General features: G+C 46.2%; 1 protein-coding gene across 1 annotated transcript in view; it reads left to right on the top strand.

Annotated features, from left to right (window-relative positions):
- Nucleotides 1-11,405, top strand: part of LOC126536290 (oxysterol-binding protein-related protein 1-like) — a 132,757-nt gene extending 121,352 nt beyond the window's left edge. Inside the window, exons 23-25 of the mRNA XM_050183192.3 lie at nt 1,483-1,606; nt 1,984-2,074; nt 10,344-11,405. Coding sequence (XP_050039149.2) covers nt 1,483-1,606; nt 1,984-2,074; nt 10,344-10,446 — 318 coding nt within the window. The 3' untranslated portion in view covers nt 10,447-11,405. The remainder of the gene's footprint in view (nt 1-1,482; nt 1,607-1,983; nt 2,075-10,343) is intronic.
- The last annotated feature ends 13,063 nt before the right edge of the window (nt 11,406-24,468 follow it).

Here is a 24,468-nt window from a genome sequence, read left to right as displayed (position 1 = left end):
CGGTTGCCATATCTTGAAAGTGATCTGCGATGTGGACAAGGTGCACTCAGTGCGGGTAGCTTCATATGCACTGTGCTTTTGACGTACAGTTCATGTTGAAGTGAGAGACAGCATGAAGGTCAGTTTTCTCGCTGCTGCTACCGTGCTTCCTCATTCCGTTTTGACAGCAACTTTCCGCGGTCATCGAGCGAGATGGATTCATGCTTACCTTTGCGGGCTTGACACCATGCTTGTTAATTTAGTTAGTAGGTGAATGTTTACAACATTATACTGCCAATAAAACTACTATCCTTACTTTGCATAGCATTTTCTATCGCAATCGATGCTTCGCCTCTCGAGTAAAACTGTGACTTCTTTTTTTTTTTTTTTTACTTTGGATGTTTGTCACTCGCTCTTTGCAATAACGTTCTTACACATTGCGACCAAAATTTCAGAAGTGAGGCGTTTCAGATATTATGGACTTCAAATAAAATGGAAATTTTTTGTCAGATTATCAGGGTCTACTGTAATGAGTTGACTGTATACTATACTGAATGTGGGTTCCAAAAGATTGCGTTTTCCAGAAACATATTTGTCGGTAAAAAATTATCAGTAGTTCCACTCTGTGAAGGTGGATGACCAGCGAAGCTGTTTAGCTCACAACACAGAGGTGACGTAAAATGTTTAACAAAGGTATGAACATATTTATTGTCCTTATCGGTAGCCATTGTGATGATAGGTATGCACACATATTGTCATATCACCTCTGTTATTGAATGCGGCTATCACACAAGGCGTGAATGGCTCATGCCCCGTTAAGCAATGGTTCATACCACCGTAAATTTTAAAAAATTTGACGCGGCCTCTTCATTACGGTGACAGAAGGGAAATGAAATTCTGCACTGGAGTGATGAGTGGCAAACAAGCAAGTTGTGGAAGACGATGACAATGCTTGAGCCATTGCTGATGATGATAGTTGATGATAATGACTATAGTTTCCTCTTTCGAATAAATGGTTCATACCCCCTTAAACAAGGAGTGGCAACGGAGCCAACTGTGGTAGGAGACGAGGATGACGAATGCATGTGCAGTGGCACAAGTGTGTTCACTTGGCACCACCGAGGGGCGACAATGTGCTAGTTCGCGGGTTATTCGTGGATGACGGAAATGCGCTAGCCATATACAGCTTTGCTGTAAAAAGAATCTCAACTCTATTGGGTCATTCTTTGTGTTCTCGATCATGAATGTTGGTGTCCGGGAATCGTATGAAATGGGATTGCATCAACGAGGTTCTGCTGTATATGCAAACTACATGATGTTGTGCAGTTTTACTGGCTAGTCAGAAACTACTTGAAAATTTGTTTTCGCAGATCTTGCAGTCTGTTAACGTTCGATGCCAACTGTACATCCAGCACAACAGTTGAGTTGTAGCTGTTGGTAAGAGCACAATAGTTGATTTCAGCTTTCTTAACAGGCTCTTCCCATTCACTGTTTCATGTGCAGTATTACAACTTCACTCTGTTTGCCATTGCGCTGAATGAGATGGAAGAAGGTATGGAGAAAGAGCTGCCCCCAACTGACTGCCGACTGCGGCCAGACATGCGACGGTTGGAGGCAGGAGATCTGGGTATGCTTGTTTTCAATACAGTCAAACCTTTCTGTAGCAACTAATTTGAATTTTGCTGTATAATGCTTGCTTAATGCACATTCAACCACTTGTGCATAGAGTACTTGACCGTGCCTTTGCAGCAGTTTATCATGGCCACATTTACAAGTTAGATGGTGCAGCATGTAGTGCAAGCCACACACTCTGCTGTTCACTTTTCATACCAGCGTGACAGTAGACACTCAACCAAGGTGTTGTGCGTAACATTGAGTGCAAAAGTTGGTGTCAATGTGCAGTGGCTGGTAGCAGCAGTAGAGTGCCTGCTGACACAGCAGTGCTGCAAGTTTACCATGAACTGAGTGTATATTACATACACTACCCGATTCTTACCTTCTCAGATGGTGCTGCAGCGGAGAAAAATCGTTTGGAAGAGAAACAGAGGGAAGCACGCAAACATCGTAAGAAGCACAAGGACATCTGGGAACCAAGGTGACTACTTGCGCCTGCTTTTTCTCTTTCTGTTTATCTTGCATAAAGCTGAACTTCAGACACTCTTAAGGCTGTGTGATACCATGTATAGTAAAACTTCGTTAATATGTACCCACTTGAGAAGTAATTCCGCTGTAAATATAGTCACGATGAATCCCTCATCCTGTCGCCATTGGACCTAATGTATTGGCTGACCGCTTAAGCTGTAGTCGCTTAACGTATGCCAAACAGTTACTGCATAGTACACTTAAAGCTTGATATAACAAAGTAGGTAAAAACGGCAGTTTGCTTCATTATATAAAAATATTGTTGTATTGAAATTCGACATTTTATCCAAATAAGTACAGTTGCCGATCAATTTTTCTTCACGGAAAGGGGCTGCAGAACTTTCCAAATCATTGGGCAATCGAAAAAAGCAAGTTTGAATGAGAAAACAATTCACTTTAATTTGGGAGTCGGCGACAAATGATATGGTTTCATGCACGTCGACTTTATCTTCACATCGGCGAAGTCAGCCACGTTTTCACATGCACTCCGCCCCCGCAGCTGATAGCGTTGCCTGCACTGGCACACCGCTATCGTAAAGGGTGCCGGCAGTGGTGAGCAAATCCTTTGTCTGTCTGCCTCTCGCTCCAACAAGTCACCGAAACTCAAGATTATGCAACCTCCAATAAATGCACAGGAAGACAGCTTATATGATGCCACGCAGTCTCGGCATTTCCACTCCTTGCATACGTGGAGGATTACCTCTAAAGCAGGGTGTGCAGTTGCGTATACGCTCAGCCATGCTTACAGCCACACACAGCCATGGCCGAGATGCATGCCAGAAATCACGAAGCACGCCAACTAACCCCCCAACTCCGCTCCATTCGTGCGCTTGATTGCGTTACAGCGAGCGAGCTCCCCTCCCCCTTTTTCCCTTTGCTCGTGCCCGAAGGCAGCATTGCTGAATCCACCATCTTTCTCGTCTCACCCTCATACACTTTCACTTGTGCCTAACACAGAAAGTGTGCAGGGCACAATAGGATCTTAACGCACTTGGACTTTACACGGAACATGATGCAGCTCCACTTTGGCAGACGCTTTTGTCTCACCGCGTGCGATTTCAGAGGTGTGTTTTTGCAAGCAGCCGTTTGGTAATTCAATCATTTGACCGTCTGTGTCTGCGGAAGTTTCCATTTATTGTCTCTGCATTCCTTCGCAGCAAAAGCGAAATTTAATTATATTGAAATAGCCTACAAACACTACGTTATATTGAGGTTCTATATACATGGTGTTCTATGGACAAGAGATTATGAAAAGTTAAATACCACCGTCTCCACAACTACACTCAACAGAGCTACAGATCACATTCATGGACTCTATAACCATCACTAAAATGGGCTCATTATTGTCCCCGCCATCACTTAAGGCTCACTGGCAGAGACTTCGACTTCCATGCATACAATGTCTGCATGTCTCCTTCTGTGTTCAACTAGCTGGCCCAGTCTGTAACTCCGGTTGCCTTCATCCTACCCTAGCAGTTTTGTGCAATTGGTCGAGATTTTTTATGTGCTCCGTTACGTATGCACACAATGCAGTGGAAAAACTTAACATGTGACATGCAATGTAGCTAGTATTTAGATGGGGAAAAAATGGAAAAGAGCCACATCTATAGATGATGATGGTTATGCCCTAACTTACTTCTCTGTAGCAGGTGGAAACTCATAAAATTCATGTTGTCAAAGCAACTGCATTGCTCCGAGTTATCAGTCAAGCATCTAAATAGAGAGAATGGTAGAGCACATCTGCGTGAAAAGTTGGAAACACAGCTACACATGTGCCTTCGTAATCACTCATCTGAGGCTCTTGTGCTAGTAGAAGTAAACCAAAGAAGCCACACATCTGAATCAGAATATCGTTTTCTGATACCTAGATTCTGAGATTTTTGGAATTTGGCAACCTTTCTTATAAATATTTATTGCCCTGTCAGTACACACGAAAAAAATTGTCTGAAAAACTTTGCAACAAGCCTTGCATTTGTCTATTCGTGCATATTCTCTGTACACCTCAAATAATGAAATACAGTAGACTTCCGTTAATTCATTATTTTTAAAGCCACCTTTGCCGCAATCTTTGCCGCAATACAGCTGCTGTGTTACGTGGCAAAGCATGCGATCGCTGCAAACACGGTTGTTTTGCTCTGTTGTGGTAGAATTGAGTAGATACCACTATCAGACATTGTGAGCTACAGTTATTGCTTGAAAATATTCCTAGGCCATGTTGAAAATAGGCATTTTTGACAAGAGATGTATGTGTGCTCAACCCATTCACTGTCCGCTAAACTTTGCTCAGACAGATGCTGCCAGTAAACGGGTCACTATTGGGATGAACATAGGGGTCAGGTGTGTGAACGCTGACTGGTAAAGTTTGAATTATCCTGTGAAGGCCATTTTTAGGATCGAAATAACAAAATTTTGGGCATTGGCACCAGCCAGGAGCTTCGATCTAGATCGAATTTATCAAAAAAATTGAATTAACCGGAGTCGAAGTAACAGAAGTTTACTATACATTTAGGAAAGTGCTTAATAATCCAAATCTTTATTAAAAGAGCGTCTGATTACCTGTATATTGAATGTGACTAGTAGTGTATTGTTAACAGTGGCTTGAGTCTAAATAAAACTGCAGCTTCAGAGGCGACTCCAACATTAATTTAGAAGTTGTTCGAGCTTTTCAGTGCTTAGAAGTCAGATTCTGCCATAGGGGAGGCAGATTGTGGCCTGTAAGCATACAAGATTGAAAGCCAGAATTAAATATGTAGCGTCATTTCTTTCCAGAATTGGAACATTTGTTAAAACTTGCAGTCTGAAAGGAAAAAAAAAAGGATATAGGAGGCACCACACATTAACGGAGAAGTAACTGTGTAAAATTAACTTTCATTTATAAATAAGGCGATTTTTCAGAGGGAGGTCCTGCCAATCTGTGGCCTTCTGCTGTTGCATGTACACATGCCCAGATCTGTTATAACATGTTTACGAGTGACATTTAGACAAAGGCTGCTTATGCTTGGCACTTCAGTACTCCTTGCCCAACATCCAAACGCTTGCCTACGATAGTATTAAACATTATTTTGTAGATCCTCCCTCAGAAAATCAAGATTTGTTTTCGTTCTTTATTCAGAGATACCCCGCTTTGCGTAAGGGCGTCTAAGCAGGGGCGATTACAACTTCGGAAAAATACAGATATTCATTAATACAGCACACTTAGTCACAAGACAATCAATTCCACTCTGTTACAGTTAGCGAAAAAAAAAAAAAGAAGGGATTAGCATAAAGGTTCATTCTAGTCCGGTATTCTTGAATTTTAAGGTCATGATCAGTTCTTTTAGATATATAGTGTGGTAGTTGGAGATAAGTGTTTTCGTTAATTTCGGTCTTGTTATGATATATCTGAAATAACAGTTTTAAATGCAGTTTTCTTCGGGGAGAGGAGAGCGCTTCTCGTTCTAGCTCTCTTTTCATTTCAGTGCAGCTCTCACCTCGCTTGTACCGCCTCGGAACGAACCTTGCCGCTCTATTCTGTATTCTGTCGATTTGGTCAAAGTTTTCTGGCGAGGGTCCCAAACACAACACGCATACTCCAAAGTCAGACGAACGAATGAAATATAAGGAGTGTTTTTTAGGGTATAGGGCAAGGATTTCAGATTTCGTCGAATGAAATTTAGCGCTCTGGCAGCTTTTGCAACTAGTAGTTTATTCACATGCGCATTCCAGGAACAATCGCCCTAAAACGTTGCATCCAGATATTTATACATAAATTGCTGGTTAATAATATATCACTTCAAAAAATAACTGGTTTCTCTTTTTTTTTTGTCTTTTTTTTTGTGAAGGACACATGAACACATTTTTTTCATATTTAGTTGTATTTTCCACTTGTCGCACCATGAAATAATAGAATCCAGGTCAGGGTGTCTACCAGCCGGGAAAACCGGGAATTCTCAGGGAATTTGTGCTTCTATGAGGGGAAATTGGGAATGAAAGTTACGCTAATGCCTGCTTGAGTAACAAAGAGGAATTGTAACGAATCGTCTTTGACACCATGCCGTCGGCTGGAGGAGTTGCCAGTGTACAGTCAACGACCGATTTTCCGGATGCCCAATAATTCGGAGTGCTTCGCCGTACCACCCGTGCCCCGTAGAGTCAATGTATAAGAATGTCTCAAATTTCGGATGCAAGAACCCTTTGCCATCCGATTTTCCTGACTTTTTGCCATGACCGCAGATCCAAAATGGTATTAATCAAAGCCGCCGCCGCCATTTTGATTACCTCGCCTCCTCAAGCCGGTGCTCTCACACGCAGATCCGCTGGCAGCCGCCTAGCTGCTTCGACGTTCGCCATTAAGCTCCTTGCCGTTCAGTGCCCTGTTTCTCATCGAAAGGATTCGCCGCTGTCAGCAATAGCCTTTGTGGTCCTCACGATTGGCTTCGAAGCTCGGAAAGCATGGCTTGTTGCATAATGCTGGTTCCCGAAAGCTAGCTGCGCGTCAACACAGCAGTATTACGCGGTGACGCATAACAAGCGTGGGAAGAGGCAATTGTCACATGACACAGTACGTACGCATGCACCCGCCATCTCCTGTCACAGTATGAGCACCGATATGCCTAATGAGTGTGCTCGCAGTCCTTCAGAGATTTTCTGGATGTGTCTGTGGCAATTGGAGCCCTTAAGGTCAGTAAAAGACATGCATTCATTTTTGTCGTCCTGCCTTTTTCGAACTGCCCGATTTTTTGAACGTCTTCGCGGAACCTAGGAAGTCCGAAAAATCTGAAGTTAACTGTACAACTGACCAAGAAGATGCTTCAAGTCATCCATGGGGCGAACACGCAGCGGAAGGACGACTCGAACAGAAAGGACCTACGCATTGAGGAATGAGCGGGAAAGGAAGCGCTCAGCCACTTCTTTGAAGAAGCTTGAGCTCAAAAAACAAGGTGTTGGCTGACGCCGAGATGCAGGTGTCCCTTATCGAAACCAAAATAGGCTCTTTAAATCAGTGAAACGCAACATGGAGGCATTGTGTGGGGGCCGAGAGTATGTCAGGACAGTTGAGGTTGACTTACCAGCTGTTGGGAGAGAATCTCACTTGTGACAAAGTTCGGGCCTCATACCAATGAGCTTGATATCAGTGAATATAAATAGCAAAATAGCTCATATTGGAAAATATTTGCTTCGGTATGCATCTCCTTTTTACTCGTATTTGGGAATGTTCAACTCTATTTGCGATGAGCTTTACTATTCTTTTGCTAATATATTTTATTCGATGTGTATTTACTAACCCTTCCTTTCTGTTTTCTTTTTGAATAAACACTACTACTACTATTCAAACTGGATTAAGTCGTTTTTACAGCAAAGCTGTTAAGGGCTATTTTCCCCACTATCGTGTCCGCGTGTAGAAAAAAATCCCGAAGGTAGTGCAATGCCGAGCTGACCCACGGCGGAAATGACACAGCCGTCAAGCACTCTTCATACGTAGGTCGATGCCGAAGATAGTGAAATGCCGGGTCGACCCACGACAGAGCTGAAGCAGACGTTAAGCACTCCCAATACGTGGGCTGACCCCAAAGATAGTGCAATACCGGGCCAACCCACGGCGATGGTGCATTTCGCCATTAAGGGGCCCACATACACAGCTTCGCTGGTCGTCGTCCTTCACAGAGTGCATTGAGTTTTTTTTATTTTGTAACACGCTTACAAGAGAGTGACAGCATTGGGCAACATGGCGTCAGCCCGTCTTGACATAAAACAAAGTTCTGTTTCACTCGGGGAATTTTGCAAGGGCACTCGGGGAAAACCTGGAAAACTAACAGAATTTGAAAATGTCAACTTGTTAGAGACCCTAAATCCTGTTCATTTCTTATTTTTCTATACATGATGCAGGCATCTGCAAAGAAATGTAAACGTGAAGTTATCCCAGCAGGAGTCATTAATATAAACTAAAAATAATAGCGGCCCTGAAACGGACCCTGAGGACGACCCTATACAATCTCGACTCAAGGAAAAGTAGTTCCGTTCCATATAACACATTGTCGATGCTGCGACGAGTAATTGGTGGTCCAATTGCACACTTCCTGATTAACATTTGCCCTGTGAATTTGTGAAGCAGAAATGGGTGGCAAACCGTGTTGAACACCTTTATAAAATCTAAAAAAACGCAGTCTGTTTGACCATTTTCATTTAGCTCGGACACTAAGTCTTGATAGAACTCTTATTGTGTTGTGCAGGACAGTCCCTTGCGAAAACCATGTTGATTGTCAATTAATAATCTGTGTTGTAATAAATGTTTCATTATATCTTTGTATAAAATGCTCTAATATTTTACAGGAGATGGATGTTAAATAAATAGGCCTATAGTTGTATATGTCCTTTTTTTTTAACCACGCTTATGAACGGGAACTACATGTGTCATTTTCCAGTCCTCAGGCAGCACTCCAGTAGAAAGAGATTTAGTACACATTAGATATAGGTAAAGTGCGATTAGCCAGGCACAACGCTTCAACATGCGGGGAGAAATACAATCTGGACCAGGGGCCTTAGTTTCATCTATACTTTTTAACAGTGATTCTATACAAATCAACTCAACAGGTGCCATTAATGGCTCAGCCCTCACGCGTAATATCTCAAAGCTTGTTTTAGGTAAAAATATAGGATGGAAAAAATCATTAAAACAAGGTGCCTTAGCTGTATCGCTGGATAAGACTTTATTAGGAACAAATTCGTTGACTCCAGTTGAGTCGGATCCAAATTCTTTCATGTATTTCCTAAAAAGCTTTGGATTCGTTTTCATACTGTCATTGAGTCACGTGAAGTACTGACCCTTCACACTATGTCCTTTAATTTCATATTCATTGGTTACCTCGACCGAACTGTTGAATTGATAACTACTTTGTGTTCTTTTGAATGTATTGTAGACTCGTCTTCTTTTCCTTGTTAATCTCAGTCTTGGGCATCACCCATGGCTTCTTGCACTTTTTTAGCCTACCTGAGTCAATACTTGGCACATACCTTTCTGTCATTTCTATCGCCAACGTTACTGTTGCAGGCCAATGCAGCTTGAAGCAAAGCTCCCTTACTGTTGTCAGCGTCAGTGTCAGCTTTATGTCAAATTAGTGTTGTCAGCTTCAGGTGGCAATTAGTACTCGGTTGAAGGCATAGGTCAGCATACTCACTCACGAGTACTCTGGCTGATGCTCACTACACACTTATTTCATAGGCGTGAGATAGAGCATTAGTAAAAAAAGTGTGAGTGGACGAGAGTGTGAATGGGAGGTAGTGTCAGTGAGTTGAGTGGATGGGATCATGAACAGGAGTGAGCGCCTGTTAACATGGGTATGAACAAATGTGAGTATGAGCGTGAGTGGTGATAGTGTGTATGTGAATGAATGCCAGTGAGTGAAATTGGATGCAAGTAGGAGGGTGAGTAGTAGCTTGTAAGTGTGAATAAAAGTGACTATGAACGTGAACATTGGCGAGTATGAGACAATGCGAATAGGAACCTGCATGAGTGCCGGCAAGTGTAGGTGAACATGTGTGAGGGAGTGCGTAGCATACGAAAATATTGGTGAGTGAGTATCGGCTTCTGCTGACCTATATCTGAAGGTATCCATGCTTGCAGAGAGATTGAAATAGGTATATCTCAGTTGTGAAGGTTTCCATCCGTGCTCTCCGCAGACAACAGCTGTGCTGACAGTTGCAGCATTACACACTCCCAATCAAGGCGTCAATACATTCGGGGATTTTTAATGCAAAAACATCAAATGGCTCGTTAAGCAAAAAAACCGGCGTCTGTAGCAGCGAATTGGCTCCTTAATTCCCGTTGGCTGTGACGCCGTGTCATGGGTGCACCTTGGTGTAGTTCCCATTGGCGGCTACACCACGGCACGAGCGTGCCTCAACAAAGCAAAGCGTGCAAAAGGGTACACCTGTTGGTGGAGTAGTGTGCCAGGTGAGTGGAGAAGGCATCACCACTACGCCAAATCACCCTCGCTTTCACTCTCAGAAGCCTACGTTATCCACACGTACCTTGTCCACACAAGCTCTCACCTGCATTCTAATTGTGCTTTGATAAGGCCAAATTAAAATGCGCCTAGCATCTCAATGGGCTAGCTGCTCGCAAGGAGTTGATTATTTGAAGGACCGCTCAGCTGTGTTCGATTGGACATTAATGCTTTCGCATTCACAACTCATAAGAAGTGCCCAGCTGTACTCATATGTTTACATGTTCGTTTTCTTCTCAGGTGGTTTCGCCATTTGAAGGGAGCACACCCACATGACGACGAGTGGGAGTTCACTGGCAAGTACTGGGACCGAAACTTCACCTCATGCCCGGATATCTTTTGAAGCTTGCCCAGCCCGAGCCCAGTGCTCTGGGACTCCTTTCAGCCATCAGCCAGCAAAGTGTCCTCCCACACTCGCAAGAGACAAAACGACATTGTCCTTCATCTGGGGAAAAACTGCCCACTGTTTAAATGTCCCATCAACATGACACAGGAGGAGAGGGGCAGCACTTTGACAGCAGCTTGAAATCTCGGCCACATGCCATTGTAGCCCTCCACCCCTTTACAAAATGGCTCTGCGAAAACGTCGCAAAGCGCAGCAGGTCGATGGTGGCAGCTGCACTTGTATAGCTGGGTGCTCATAGTTGTCGTACCTGTCTGTGTGTGTTTTTTCTGGTGCAGCAGCAACCCCCACCAATGGCTGCTTTTTCAGAGAAAAAGTTGTGGCGTGGAATTTTTGATTCTACCCAGAGATGACAAAGGTGCGTGTCTGTTATGTAGCTGTAGCACGATGCATACACTTTCCGGTGGCATGCAATATTAGCTCGAGTCAGGAATGTAGATCTGTGCTGCTGTTGTCCCCGAGAGCCAGGTACGTCATACTACAACTGTGTGAAGCTGTCTACATTGTGGTGGTTCTTTTGTTGCAAAAGTGCTGAACCGTGACGTGTTGTGCTTGTGTTGGCTAGTGTACAGGTTTTAAAGCAGGGCCATGTTGTTCGTAGGGCTCAAGTCTGTTACTGTTAATTTTAGGATAGGTCTTTAGCATGCATAAGTTCCTGAATGTCCACTACGTGCTGCTTCTCCTCAAGTAAGCTCCAATACAATATTTTCAGATGTTGGGAGACATTTACTAGCAGCTGCACAGTGTCAGTAGCTAGTCACTTTTAATTTTGCATCTCGGGTAGCCATCGACAGTGGCACCTGTAATGCAAGCAGCAGAAGCAGCCACCAAGCTGAAATACGAAATGTTTGTGCATACTGTTTTACATGTTTTTCAAATTAAAGATGTGAGCCAGTTTATTGGTGTACAGTGGTGTGCTCATATGTAGACCATGCAGGTTTCTAGCTGCATTGCATTGCAAATCATACGTTGGTATTGCAGTTAATATTGTCATGAACTGCTAGAAAAAGCTTTTCAGAAGTGTTAACTGGAACAGCACTGTATTTCTTGGCACATTTTAAAAAGACGGACTTGTTGAAAGCAGTCCTAGTTCTATAATTTCTAATAAGCAGACAGGACTTCACTTCTGCTCAGCTTCAGTTTCGCCGTCTTAGTGTGTATCTGAAAGTGAACTAAGAAAGCCTGAGTTTCACCCGACAGGCAAAGCATTGGTTGAGATAGCAAATTATTGGACAGCTATACAAAGTAAGGCTAGTTTCATCAGCTGCATTAACTGCTGTAAACGTTCGCTTACTAGCTAAATTAACAAGCGCATTGTCACGCATGCACAGGCAAACATGAACACATCTCACTTGATCGCACACACTTGCTGTCAGAACTCTGGCATGGTGAAGAGCAGCAGCAGGGGCGAGCAAAGTCGCCTTCATGCTGCCTCTCACTTCAACGCGACCTAGGCACACAAGAAAGCACAGACGAAGCCATAAGCTATCTCAGGTCCACTAGCTTTTGAACCCACTGCATAAATTCGCCTGAAGTGTCCATATTATTGGTATTGTAATAAAATGAATTACTTAATATTTTTGATTAAGATTGGTATGCAATTTGCAATGCATTGCAATTGCAATGCCACTCCAGGTAATCCACCTGAACAGGCTAAATTGCACTATAGGTCTCTTACATGATGCCGACATGATGTTGGTTTCCTGCAACCATCCATCCAACCATGATGAAGGGTAAACGTGTGGACAAGCGTAGGACACTCATTGGGAATTGGTTGCGCGTAAGTTCTACTACAGATCTAATTGAGTTTGCCGTGGTGTGCCAACATATACATAGCGTGTTCGTTCCATAATATGTCCTTGTGAATGCAAGCTTGTTTCCGTGCAACAGCGTAGGTAGAATTCGTTGTGGCATGCGCCCGCGCCTGTGCACGAAAGCCTCGTTGACTAACATACAATTGAAAGGCAACGACGGGAGGCAGCCTTGATTTTAGGAGCTACATTTTTTGTCCATTCTCACGTCGATCCTGATTAGATCATGGAAAATTACAAAAAAAAAAAAGAAAAAGGGTGCCATGCTTCGAAATCTTATGTACTGGTGTAGCAATCCAGTGCCGTCATCAAGCATAGCCAAAGTGTCCTCGTGAGTGCTGGAGTATGGGATCGCATGAACAAGTCAGCTTCCACTCTTCTCTCCTGTAAGGGTTGGGTACGAGCATGAAATAGATGGTAGCTGGCCCATGCCGTTGTTCAACTCATCCATGCTGAGGACACGCTTAAATACACTCTGTCCTCCCTAGGTGAGCGAAAACTGCTGTTCAACCTTCGACCAATGGGAGCGTCCAAAGTCATCGTCGCCGACCCGCTTTTGAGGGGGAGGGTTTACACACTCACTTCCGCACAGGTTTCACTGAACACACCGAGGTGAGAGGGTTTCGCAGACAGAGGTCTTGACCCCAGCAGGCGCCTCTTGATCCCAGAGTTGACCCCGCAGACAGTGGCCGCCGCGTCTGTCCATTGACTGACGACTTCTAAGACCCGTGAAACGGCGCCGCAAAGCATCTTCTTCCAGGAGTTCCCCCGCTCCAAACAAACGGTGACGGCGAATCCACTAACAATACTTGGTCTGCCGACCGCGTCTAGACATCCCGGCGCCGTTCGCTTGGGGACGCGGCGTATTGTCGTTCTTACAAAGCGAGTCGCCGCAGCAGACATGCCGGTGCCAACGGGTTGTTGACGAGGCCTATTTTCGTCCTTACAAAGCGAGTCGCCGCAGTGGGCCGGGCGCGTTCCAAGGTCTCGTTCTCCCCGCAGCTGCGGCTGGCTGTGAAAATTTTGTAGGTCGGTACCCTTGCAGGCTGTTCGTAACACTCATATCGTCACTGGCTAAAGGAACGCGACTGCTGTCCCCGAATGCGAATGCGTGCTGCTCACGATCGCGCTGTAGCTCATGAGTGTTAAAACGAACTAGCTGTGTGTGCGCTATACACATTCCTTTTAGCTGCACTTGACTGTTGCAATTAGTGTGTTATACGGACTGATGGCCGGCACAGCCGTTAGCAGAACCTGCGTTGTCCACAACCTTTGTACGCGTGTCCTGCGCTACACTCTAAAAAAAAAGTTTACACCCTTTGGGTAGTATTTTGCCCCCAAACAATAATCTTCATCTGTGTTGCCCGCATTTCCTTTTTTTAACGCTGCCAGCCTGGTACTTCCTAGTTCTCGACTAGGAAGGCTTGCGCGTTATGAGCTTGACACAGCATTCTAGACAGGAAAGTAGCGAGCGCCGAGTTTTCGAGAGGAAATGCTAGCAAGGCAAATTGTTTGGGGACAAGCCCCAAAGGGCGTAAACCTTTTTTAGAATGTAGGCCACACCACTCCGTACCTTTACCCTTCACTATGGTGGAGGGAACCAATGTGTGTGCAGGGTTGTCGCAGAGTTGTCAGCATCGCCCGTTTTGTTTTTCTCTTTTTTTTTTTGAGCGCAGCCCTTGGGCACCCGTTCCTGCGTTGAGCATCGGCGTAACCGAGCTAACGAGCACAGCGAAGGTTAAAAGAGCGAACGAAGAGCGCATAATGGTATGAAAGACTGGGATGAAAAAATGACAACCATTCCACTCTGTGGAAATGGAATGGCAGCGAAAGCTGACGACAGTCAAAGCTCAAACGAAAAGCAAAGCGCTTTCGTTGCCATTCCATCTTCACCGAGTGGAATGGTTGCCCGGGCTCGCGATTGTCCTTTTCGTTCAGCATCGCGGGAACGTTCTTCTTCGGTGGTCGTTTCGCGCCGACACCATTTACATTCTCGTTGTTGTTCCCTCCGGCGCTCCTCGTACGCATGTTGTTCTTCGGTACGTGTACGAACCATACGTGTCTGCCCCATCGATAACGCAGCTGTTGAATGGCTCACACCGCCTTAACTCTAGTTACCGAGGCTATTCAAATCGATCACCGGTGAACGATTCTTTAGAGCGCCAATTTCGACTTATTGGAGCCGTTTCTTATGCATATGAGGCCATCCAGTGGTTGGTACAGTAACTTCACTTTCAGAATCAGTTTAAAATTTCGCACTCCAGCGATGTTATGATTTTTGACAGACCTTTTCGCTAAACAATGTGCGGATGCTGTATAGAAAGGAGGCGTGGCTGTCACCTGCCGCGCTAGAGAAAAAGCATGCTGCTCACGATTACGCTGCACTAGCATCAAAATTTCGTAATCAAATGACTCCCAGCGCGTCACGAATTAAATTATATCACCGGCTTTGCCGTCCAACAGTGCTGAGCGGCAATAATAAACCGAAAGTGACGCCACCTGTTCACTATTGAGCTTTGGTTTGGAGTCCCGAGTCTTTTTATTCCACCCAAGTGTGTTTATGAGGGTCCGCCGCATGCCCAACATGTGGAACCGGCTTTTTCAACCAGTTTCCAAGAGTTTCGATAACTCTCGTAAAATCCCGGCAAGGGCTGTTGTCGGTGTCGCTGCGCAGTTATCGAAAGTCGCTCTCATGACGTCGTCCCACGCGGCTGCGTCGCGAGAAAAGCGTCCTGCTGGAAACTTATGCTGCACCCGCACTTGAATTTAATGATGAGGACTCGAGTTACGATACCGAAGGTGACAGTAAAGCAGATTCAAGCTCTGACGGGGGCGATGTTTTGAGTCGGCGTGGTACATCCGCAGCTGTTCACTGGCGAGTTTCCTTTACGGCCTTGAGTGGTCTCCTTCCTTGTGCGCACTTATCTGCCGATCTTTTTTCACGACCTGAGAGCTCTACTGATTATCTTCAGGGTGCATACTTCGCTTGGTTATGATGTGCTGCCATCGGCAGCAACGAAAATTCCGTTCACGCCAAGAAGGTCGCCCGTAGCACATCTCACCCCCCCCCCCCCCCCCCCAGCACTACGGAACCGCGCAAGACAGTTTACAGCGGCGTAGGATTTCTTTCTACTGTTCTTCTCTGCGGGAGTGATAAAGACAGTGTGCAGAAATGCAAATCGATGTGCTTGGATGCATAATCTTGTAGTTTTCCAGCTACGATGAAAGCGATCAGTCCTGGGAGAGGTGCATGACTGTAGACGAGCTGGTGAAGTACGTTCCTTGGAGTTATCATCGGGCCATCCTCAGAAGATGCCGAAAAGGCGGAAATGCAAAATGTGTTACGAAGACCACAAAGTTGAACAAAAACCATACGTTTTGTGGGGAAAATGTGGAGTGCACCTAATGCTTCACAAAATCCAGGAACTGCTTCACCGCATGGCATGAGCGATGAACTGGTTTGTATGCGAAGAACGGCAGTGTACTGAGCGTTTTTTTTTTTTTTTTTTCAAGCATTATTACTGGGTTATTTATCTTTGAAATGAATATTCTGAATTTTCTTTGATGTTAGTATTTTTTTAGATGTCCTTTTTTTATTATTGCTTATATAAACTGGCAGCAAAAATGTCGCTTTCTAGAATTTTTGTTTTACCTAATAATCTTTTTTTGTTGTTTGGCAACGTAAGTTTTTGGAAAGAGCATTTCATTGTGCACAATTTGCTTTGCTGCAATGTGTGCTAGAATATTATTTGTAGTAGTAATTTTTTTCCGAGACCTATAGCAAACGATCATTTTCTCGTGGTAACGAAAGAGTTAATGACTCATACACCTGTAGACGCGGCCTCCCAATTACGACGACAGAAGAGATGTGCCATTGAACTTGGACCCTTTCTGCACTATCACCAGGATCGGCCCACATGATATTTTATGTTGCCGGACGCCGACAAAACTACGCTGTACTAGCTTTCGCTGTAAAAAGCGCGAGGACGAAATGGAGGAGGGTATATATGGCGAAAGCGTGAGAAAAGCGTAGGGCCGCTCAAGACGGGCTCTGCCGCGATGAGCGCTACGAGATGGCGCCAGAGAAGCGCGGCATCTGTTCACCGATGACACCATCGCTAAACCATACGGAGAGTGCGTTCACCGATGTATTTATGGAAATAAAGCGCTGCATGAGTGGAGGTCTGTCTGTCTGCGGGGGCTGCTGTGAATCGCACCCACGCGCTACCTCTCGCGATCTCCCGATTAACGAGGCAGTCTAGCCACACTTCGCTTCGTTTGTAACGTGCCGCACGAGACAGATGATCCGCGCCAGTCAATGTATATCGCCAAATGAAAACGCGTATAAAGCTGCGCTCAAATTTCGCATTAGGCAGTAAATCGTAATCGTCGGGGATTTTTTCTTTTCATTTTTTTCATGCAAAGCCGTTTTTTCAGTCAAGCCAGATTTTTGTATATCGTCCCGCCGTTTTCGTGGTTTTTCTGGGGCAGTGGATCTAGCGCCCATCTGTGGTTCACAAAAGCCCAAGGTTTCAGTTAACTTTTGATACCTAAAGGAGCACGGTCTATGTGTGAGATTATATTGGCCAAGAGATGTTACCATAGGGTGGTTACAAAAAGTGGAGAGATATCTGGTTCCGAAACCCAATGTGGGCGCTTCGCACGTGCCTCGTCTTATATCCTTGTTCAGTCAGCACCTTCTAGACTCGTTTTCAGGCCCGTGCGCAAGAACCTCACGTCACGGCCGGACGGCCGAGAGCAGCGCCGCCACCGGCCGCCGCGGCTCTTGCCGCGTTGCATTCGTTGGCGCAACACCTCCCGGACAATTAGGTTCAGTTCACCTCAGTTTCAAATGGCTCCACTACGCCGTACACCGGAGCAAGGTGACGCCGCACGCGAGATAAAAGAGGACAACCATTTATTTTCGAGATCATGCATCGCGCCCTACACTCTTAAGCAAGATTACACCGTTTTGCCGTACAACGATAATTGTCATCTGTCTTGTCCGCATTTCCTTTCTTTAACGCTGCGAGCCCGGTACTTTCCAGTAAAGAACGGCATGCGCGTTATCAGCATGACATAGCATTCCCGACAGGAAAGTAGCGGGCGCGGCGTTTTCAAGAAAGGAAACGCAAGCAAGGCAGATGACGGTTATCGTTGTGTAGCAGAGATACACCCCAAAGGGTGTAACTTTGCCTAAGAGTGTAGCAGCCACTCCTAAACGAAATTAGACCTTTTGGGTCAGGCACGTACGCAGGATTTTTTTTCGGGGGGGGGGGGGGGGGGCAACCCAAGGTAACCTCTCTATGCGAATGAGGGGGAGGGTACTTTTACTAATACAAATGTGAATAATGCCCACCATTCGCCATAAATACGCGTAAACCCGTTAAAGAGAATTGAAATAACGTGTATCTCACAGGTACGCCTGTGAGATACAGCTCTTCATTACTTGGCAAACAAAGAACCACATCAAATGGACTCGCGCAAGAAAGATGCGCAGGAAGAACCTTGCCGAGAACAAGTTAACCAGCGAAAGTGCAAAATACAGATTTCTAGTAGTGTTTTTTGAGTTAGCTCTGGAAGAACTATAGAGAAATGTATATTTGCGAAACAATCACAGTTCTTTTGGATTCCTCCTTTACTGCTCTACCAAGTGCCAAAACCGACTCGTGTTGTTATTTGGGAAGTTGCGTAACGATGCGTCGTCACCAATCCCGTACAACTGCGTAGAGCGCAGGACGCTGCGGTTCTAGACGTACTGCGCTCACCGCGGAAGGTTAGAAAACACACCCATTAGCACAGCAGGGAAGTAGCTACGGTAGGCGGCTCTAACTGTAGAAGAGTCATTATTCTCCACTTCCGGCGGCGTTTTCTCTGCTTCCTTTTTAAATAAAAAGATGTTCATCCATAAATATTTTCACAAGCAATCTTCGTTTTACCTCCCTGTTTGACTGTTGCCTTGGCTTTCTCCCTTAGTAGAGGGCTTAATTTCTCATCTCCTTGCGACTCTTTGTTTCCAGTTGCCAAATTTGCACGAAAAGTGCTGTATAATTAGGGAAAAACCAGACGAGGTAAGGGGTGACAGTCATATTGCTTATGGGTTGAACGGTTATTGCAGGGTCGGATGATGGACGATCTTTCGCAATATCTTATTTTCCACCTTATCTAAACCATGTTGCGGATATATAATTCCCGAAGATCTGCCAGCGTCGCGGCGAGCCGTCACTCGACGAAATAATGAAGCAAAATGAAAAGTTAAATGCAACTGGCGTTTTCTCCGGCCACAACTCGTTCCACTAGCATACAGACCAGCTGACTATGAACCGAGTCCCTTTCCTGTCCCCTGGATCAGTCTAAAGAAATAAGGTTGAACTAACGTACCGATGTGCGTGATCGTTGAATCGATGGTGACATAAAATTGTGTTGGGCATTATAAATAAAATAAAATATTATAATTAGAACACAAAACTACGCCCTGCCTGCTGCAATAGATGGTGAAAACTTAACTCGTCTTGAGTTAATCGCACGGGCACCGAATCGATGAGAAAACTGGCTTCCACACCCCAGCAGGTGCCGATAATACCGCCATGCAAAAGGAGTGAAAAGCTTGACAACCGTTCCACTATGTGAGGATGGAATGGTAGCGAAATCTGACGACAGTCAAAGCTCTCAAACGAAAAGCAAAGTGTTTCACCTCCGCTTCGGTTCGGCCTGAAGATAGTGCAATATCGAGCCGACCCGCCGCGGAGGTGAAGCAGGCGTTAAGGACCCCCCATACGTGGGCTGCTCCAAAAGATAGTGCAACACTGGGCCGACCCTCGGCGGAGGTGAAACAGGCGTTAAACACCCCGCATACGCGGGCCGATCCCGAAGATAGTGCAATATCGGGCCGACACTCGACGGAGGTGAAGCAGGCGTTAAAAAACCCCCGCATACGTGAGCCAATCCCGAAAGTAGTGCAACGCCGTGCCGACCCGCGGCAAAGGTGAAGCAGGCGTTAAGCACTCCTCATGCGCGGGCCGATCCCGAAGATAGTGCAACAAGGGCCGACCCACGGCGGAGGTAAAGCAGGCGTTAAGCGCTCCCCATACGTTGATCCATCCAGAAGGTAGTGAAATGCTCGGCCGACACGCGGTAGAGGTGAAGCAGGCGTTAAGCACTCCCCATACGTGGTCCCATCCCGAAGATTCTGAAAGGCGCGTTGTAGATTCCCGATTCCACAGGGGTATGTGCCATTGATCTTGGACCCTTTTTGGACTATCACCAGGATCGGCGCACATGATGATTTTTTCTGTTAACGGACGCCGAAAAAACTACGGAAGTTAGTCAGACACTGCTTTCTCTGTAAAGGGCAGCAAAATGTTGTTGACCACCGAGTAGATTGATTTGTCGGCGCTTTAGGAATATGTGAGGAGTGGTGGCGTGGGGCGGATAAGGGGGGAGCCCCCCCCCCCCCCTTGGGTACGTGCCTGCTTCGGGTAGTAACCACACAACGATAATCATCATCTGTATTGGTCGCATTTCCTTTCTTTAATGCTGCGAGCCCGGTACGTCCAGGTCACAAACGGCATGCGCGTTATCAGTATGAAGAACCCGCTAGATCATATGAGGATAGGCAACAGCGTGAGCATAGACACCTCTCCGGACCTCACATTTGTGAAAGGTATTAGGGATGCAAAGAGGGTAAACACGGGACAGCCACTGGGCAGTGGCTTCCAGGGTATTTAGTGCTGCTAAGCACAAAGACAGGGTGAAAGGAACTAGAGTAACGGATTGGGACAGATTTCGGAAAGTCAGGAAAGACACAGTGAGCGGGGAAATGGAGGACTTGGGAGCCTGGGTTGAGGCGCTCAAGCAGGACGTGAAGGGTGCCACAGAAGAGGTTCCAACAGCGGAGGAGGGTTTTACGACGGACTCTAGACTGTTACACATGTGAGAAGCGCACGCGAGTCTCCTTCGGAGGTGGAAGAAACAAAAACATAATGGGGTCCTCCGTAGGAAGGTGGCCAAGCTAGAACGAGAAATCGAAACCTACACGTTGGACTTGCAGTGCAAACAATGGGGGCAGATTTGTGACAGGATGAATGGGCAATTCGGATGCAAGAAAACATGGCAGTTGTTGAGGCACCTTTTAGATCCGGCGGCAACCAAATCGGCGCAGAAGGGTCAAATGGCTAGGTTAGTTCATCAGTATCAGGGCACGACTGGGGAGTTCATTCAAGAACTCCGAAGTCGTTACATAAACGGCGAGGCGGGCGGTTGCTTGCCGGATTACTCGGAAGAGAAAAACTTCGAATTAGATGCGGACTTTACGGTAGCGGAGGTGGAGTTTGCAATGGGGCAGCTTCGTACTACGTCGGCAGCGGGTCCGGACGGGGTTACTAACAAAATGCTGAGGAACCTGGATTTCAAGTCAGTGGGGGAGCTTACGGACTTGATGAACAAATATTGGGCGGTCGGGGAGATCGCGGCAGAGGGGAAGCATGCTAGGATTACATTTATTCCTAAACTAGGGAAGAAGAGCTGTATTGAGAATCTTCGTCCCATCTCGCTGACGTCCCGCTTGGCCAAATTGATGGAGCATGTGGTCCTCAACAGGCTTCAGGGTTATGTGGAGGGCAAGGAGTTGATTCCTAAAACGATGATTGGCTTCAGGGCTAATTTATCAACGCAGGACGTCGTGATACAGCTCAAAAAGGACGTGGTTGATCCTGGGTACGGCACGGGCACCAAGGCTATCTTGGGGCTCAACCTCACAAAGGCCTTGGACAATGTCACCCATGAGGCAATATTAAGGAACTTATCGGACTAGGACCGGGGGGTAGAATCTTCCGATACATCAGCTCATTTCTGGAGGATAGGACTGCGGAGATTGTAGTCGGAGAATGTAAATCGGATCCCTTCCCATTGGGGGGGGGGGGGAGGGGGGGGCAGGGGGACACCACAAGGGTCAGTTTTATCGCCGTTCTTGTTTAATCTCGCCTTGATCAAGATACCGCCGAGGCTGGCATGTATATCGGGACTTAAACATACAATTTAAGCGGATGACATTACTCTATGTGTAACAAGGGGAAGCGACGCACAATTGGAGGAGAATCTACAACAGGCAGTGGATATTGTGGAGGAGCTAGCGGGGGAGGCAGGACTCTCGTGCTCTCAGCCCAAGTCCGAGCTTTTTGTGCTTAGGGATAAACCAAGAGGGATACATGCGAGGCACTATGTGCCGCCACCACCGCTGAAGGTGAAAGTGGGGGGTGCACCGGTAGCTGAGGTCCAAACGATCAGGATCCTGGGTCTGTATCTGCAGACTAACAGGAAGAATAGGGAGGCCTTGGAAAGGCTTAAAAATACGGTCAACGCTACCGTGAGACTAATCAGGAGAATCGCCAATCGTAAGCGAGGGGTCAAGGAAAAGGACTTGTTTAAGCTGGTACAGGCGTTTGTGCTCAGTAGAATAGTGTATGCGACGCCTTATATGAAGACGGACGCGACAGAGAAAGGCAAGGTGGAGGCTATGATTAGGCAGGCGTATAAGGCGGCCCTTGGGTTGCCTAAGAATACGTCTACCGGAAGGCTGCTGGGATTAGGGATGCACAACACCCTGGAAGAACTGCGAACTTGGTGATGCAACTCAGTAGGCTTTCCAAAACGAGAGTAGGGAGGGATATATTGAAGAGGATCGGCATTGCAGTTGATCCTCCAGCCGGGGACATGAAAATTCAGGTGAAGCGAGAAATACACAAGGGCTTGTACATAAAACCTTTGCCCAAAAATATGCATCCGATACATCACGAGAACCGCAGGGAGGCAAGAGTCAGAGCTTTACATGCTAAGTATGGGAAGTACAACGGGGCAGTCTACGTAGATGTCGCCGAGTATAAGAACAAGGACGCATTTGCAGTTGCGGTGGCGAACGGGCGGGACGCTTAGTCACCTCTGGATCAGTCAAAGCCCGCTCCTCAAAAACTGCAGAGGAGGCGGCGATACCGGTAGCTATAGGTAATGCTAAAGCTGACCTGGTTTTCAGCTTCTCTAAAACAGCCATCCGAAATTTGGCGAGGGGCAGAATCTCTGTCACAGCGGCAAGATTGCTAAATTGGGCCACGGGGCGAGGGACTACGGAGGTGGAAATTGTCTGGGTACCGGCACACTCTGGGAACCCTGGTAACGAGGCGGCTCACATGAATGCTCGAGGTTTCGTCAGAGGAGCAGGTGAGCTGGACGTTCCGGGGAGGTCCACGAGAGATGGGCTGGTGTCCTTTCACGACATTACTAACCATTAGAAACTTGAGCGGAGAATTTACCCGCCCCCGGACAAGCAATTGGTGAAGGCGCAGGAAAGCGTCTGGCGAAGATTTCAGACGAGATCTTTCTATACCCATACGTGTTAAACGAAATCTACCCGGACGTTCAGCCGGACTGCAAATGGTGCCAGGAACTGGCCACCTATGACCACATATTATGGAGCTGTAGCATAGCGCCGCCACCGGCGGATATTATGCGTGATCCTTCTCTCGAGCAGTGGGAGGCCGTGTTGGCGAGCTCAGACCCGGTCGTCCAGACCAGGGCCGTGGAGTGGGCCACCCAGGTCGCCGTCAGCCCTGAGCTGATGGCCATCTAGCACGGAATCGTCCGCGCATGCGTTCTGACGAAAACAAAGTTTTTCCATCCATCCATCAGTATGTCTCGACACACTGATGGATATTCTCGACAGGAAAGTAGCAAGTGCAGCGTTTTCAAGAAGGGAAACACAAGCAAAACAGATGACGATTATTGTTGTGTGCCAAATATACACCCCAAAGGAGTACATTTGTTTAAGAGTGTATGATGGTGAGCACGTGGTGGAGGAGAGTATCGACGGTGTATCAACCACCGTCGATACACCGTTACAGCCCGTTATACGCTGTAACGGTGTAAGCCCGTTACAGCGTATAACGGGCTTACACCGTCATACGCTGTAAGCCCAGGGCGCACAGAGCCATACATACATATAATAGCCGTAATTATACTTTGTACACCTGCTCGTGTTAGCACTATAGGCTCATATACAAGGTGTCCCACGTAACTTTAGCCAAACTTTAAAAATATGCAAATGCCACGTAGTTGAACAGAACTAAGGGAATGTTGTTTGCCGTCGCTTGGATATACTCGGATTATTGTTTTTTCATACCGCCTAATAACATAATTAGTCTTAAATTATTAGTCAACTTATCAAATATTACAATTATATGAAAAGTGCACATTAATGAGAAAATTGTAGAGCAACATGAAAAACTACAGATACAGCTTTCTTTAGCCCAATACGTGCTACATAAGTGGTATTTTTCTTTTCAATTGAGTGTTAATGGAGCCCGCGAATACGCAATATTGCCGCGCGACTGGCCGCTGGAGGCACTTCGCGTGTATTTGCGGGCTGTTTGTTTCAGCTGGTGTACCATCTTCTTTCAAAAAAATGACGAAAGCTGATCGTATGTGCACTTCACGAATGCGAGTAAAGATAAATGTGCTAGAAGTGCGAAAGTCTGATGACGAGCCGCCGAAGGGATATATATCACCGGCCAGCCCACACGTAAGGCCAGCACGCGAGAGAAAATTTTTAATTATATTTGGGGAAGAGGCTTTATAGCTTATTGACAGGGTTGGAGCGCTACACCAGGTGAGGTGGTGAGGGGTGAAAGCAAGGGGGGTTTGATAAAAACAAAAGCAAAGCTCACGTAGACGCGTGCGCAATGTGCACCGACACAAAGGTTTATTTACATAGTCTCATTGAGATCTGTAACACTACGTGAAAGCTATATACCGTATCTACTCGTGGAATGGCTGCAGTTTTTTTTTTATTTTCGCTAAGATTTGCGGTGAAAATTGGTTGTGCGGCCATTACACGTAGAAAAAGACACAATATTTATTTTTCCTCAATATTTTCGGTTTCGGTGGTGACCTGAGCCCGGAATATAAAGTTGTTTCCATCCACCGGCGGTATACTTGCTTCTATTGAACTGCAGTACTCGCTTCTACTGGCTATTCTTGGCTATTCCCGTAGCACGTCACATGCCGGATGGAATAAACAGTGACTCCCCACTACAGTGTATCCCTACGCTCCCCACATACTAGCGACGGCAGCGTCTCGGAGGCAGCCGCGAAATCTCCGAGG

Source organism: Dermacentor andersoni, chromosome 4, assembly GCF_023375885.2.
Source record: "Dermacentor andersoni chromosome 4, qqDerAnde1_hic_scaffold, whole genome shotgun sequence".
Classification (NCBI taxonomy): Eukaryota; Metazoa; Arthropoda; class Arachnida; order Ixodida; family Ixodidae; genus Dermacentor; species Dermacentor andersoni.
The sequence above is the reverse complement of the archived record's forward strand: the minus strand, read 5'-3'. Positions and strand labels throughout refer to the sequence as shown.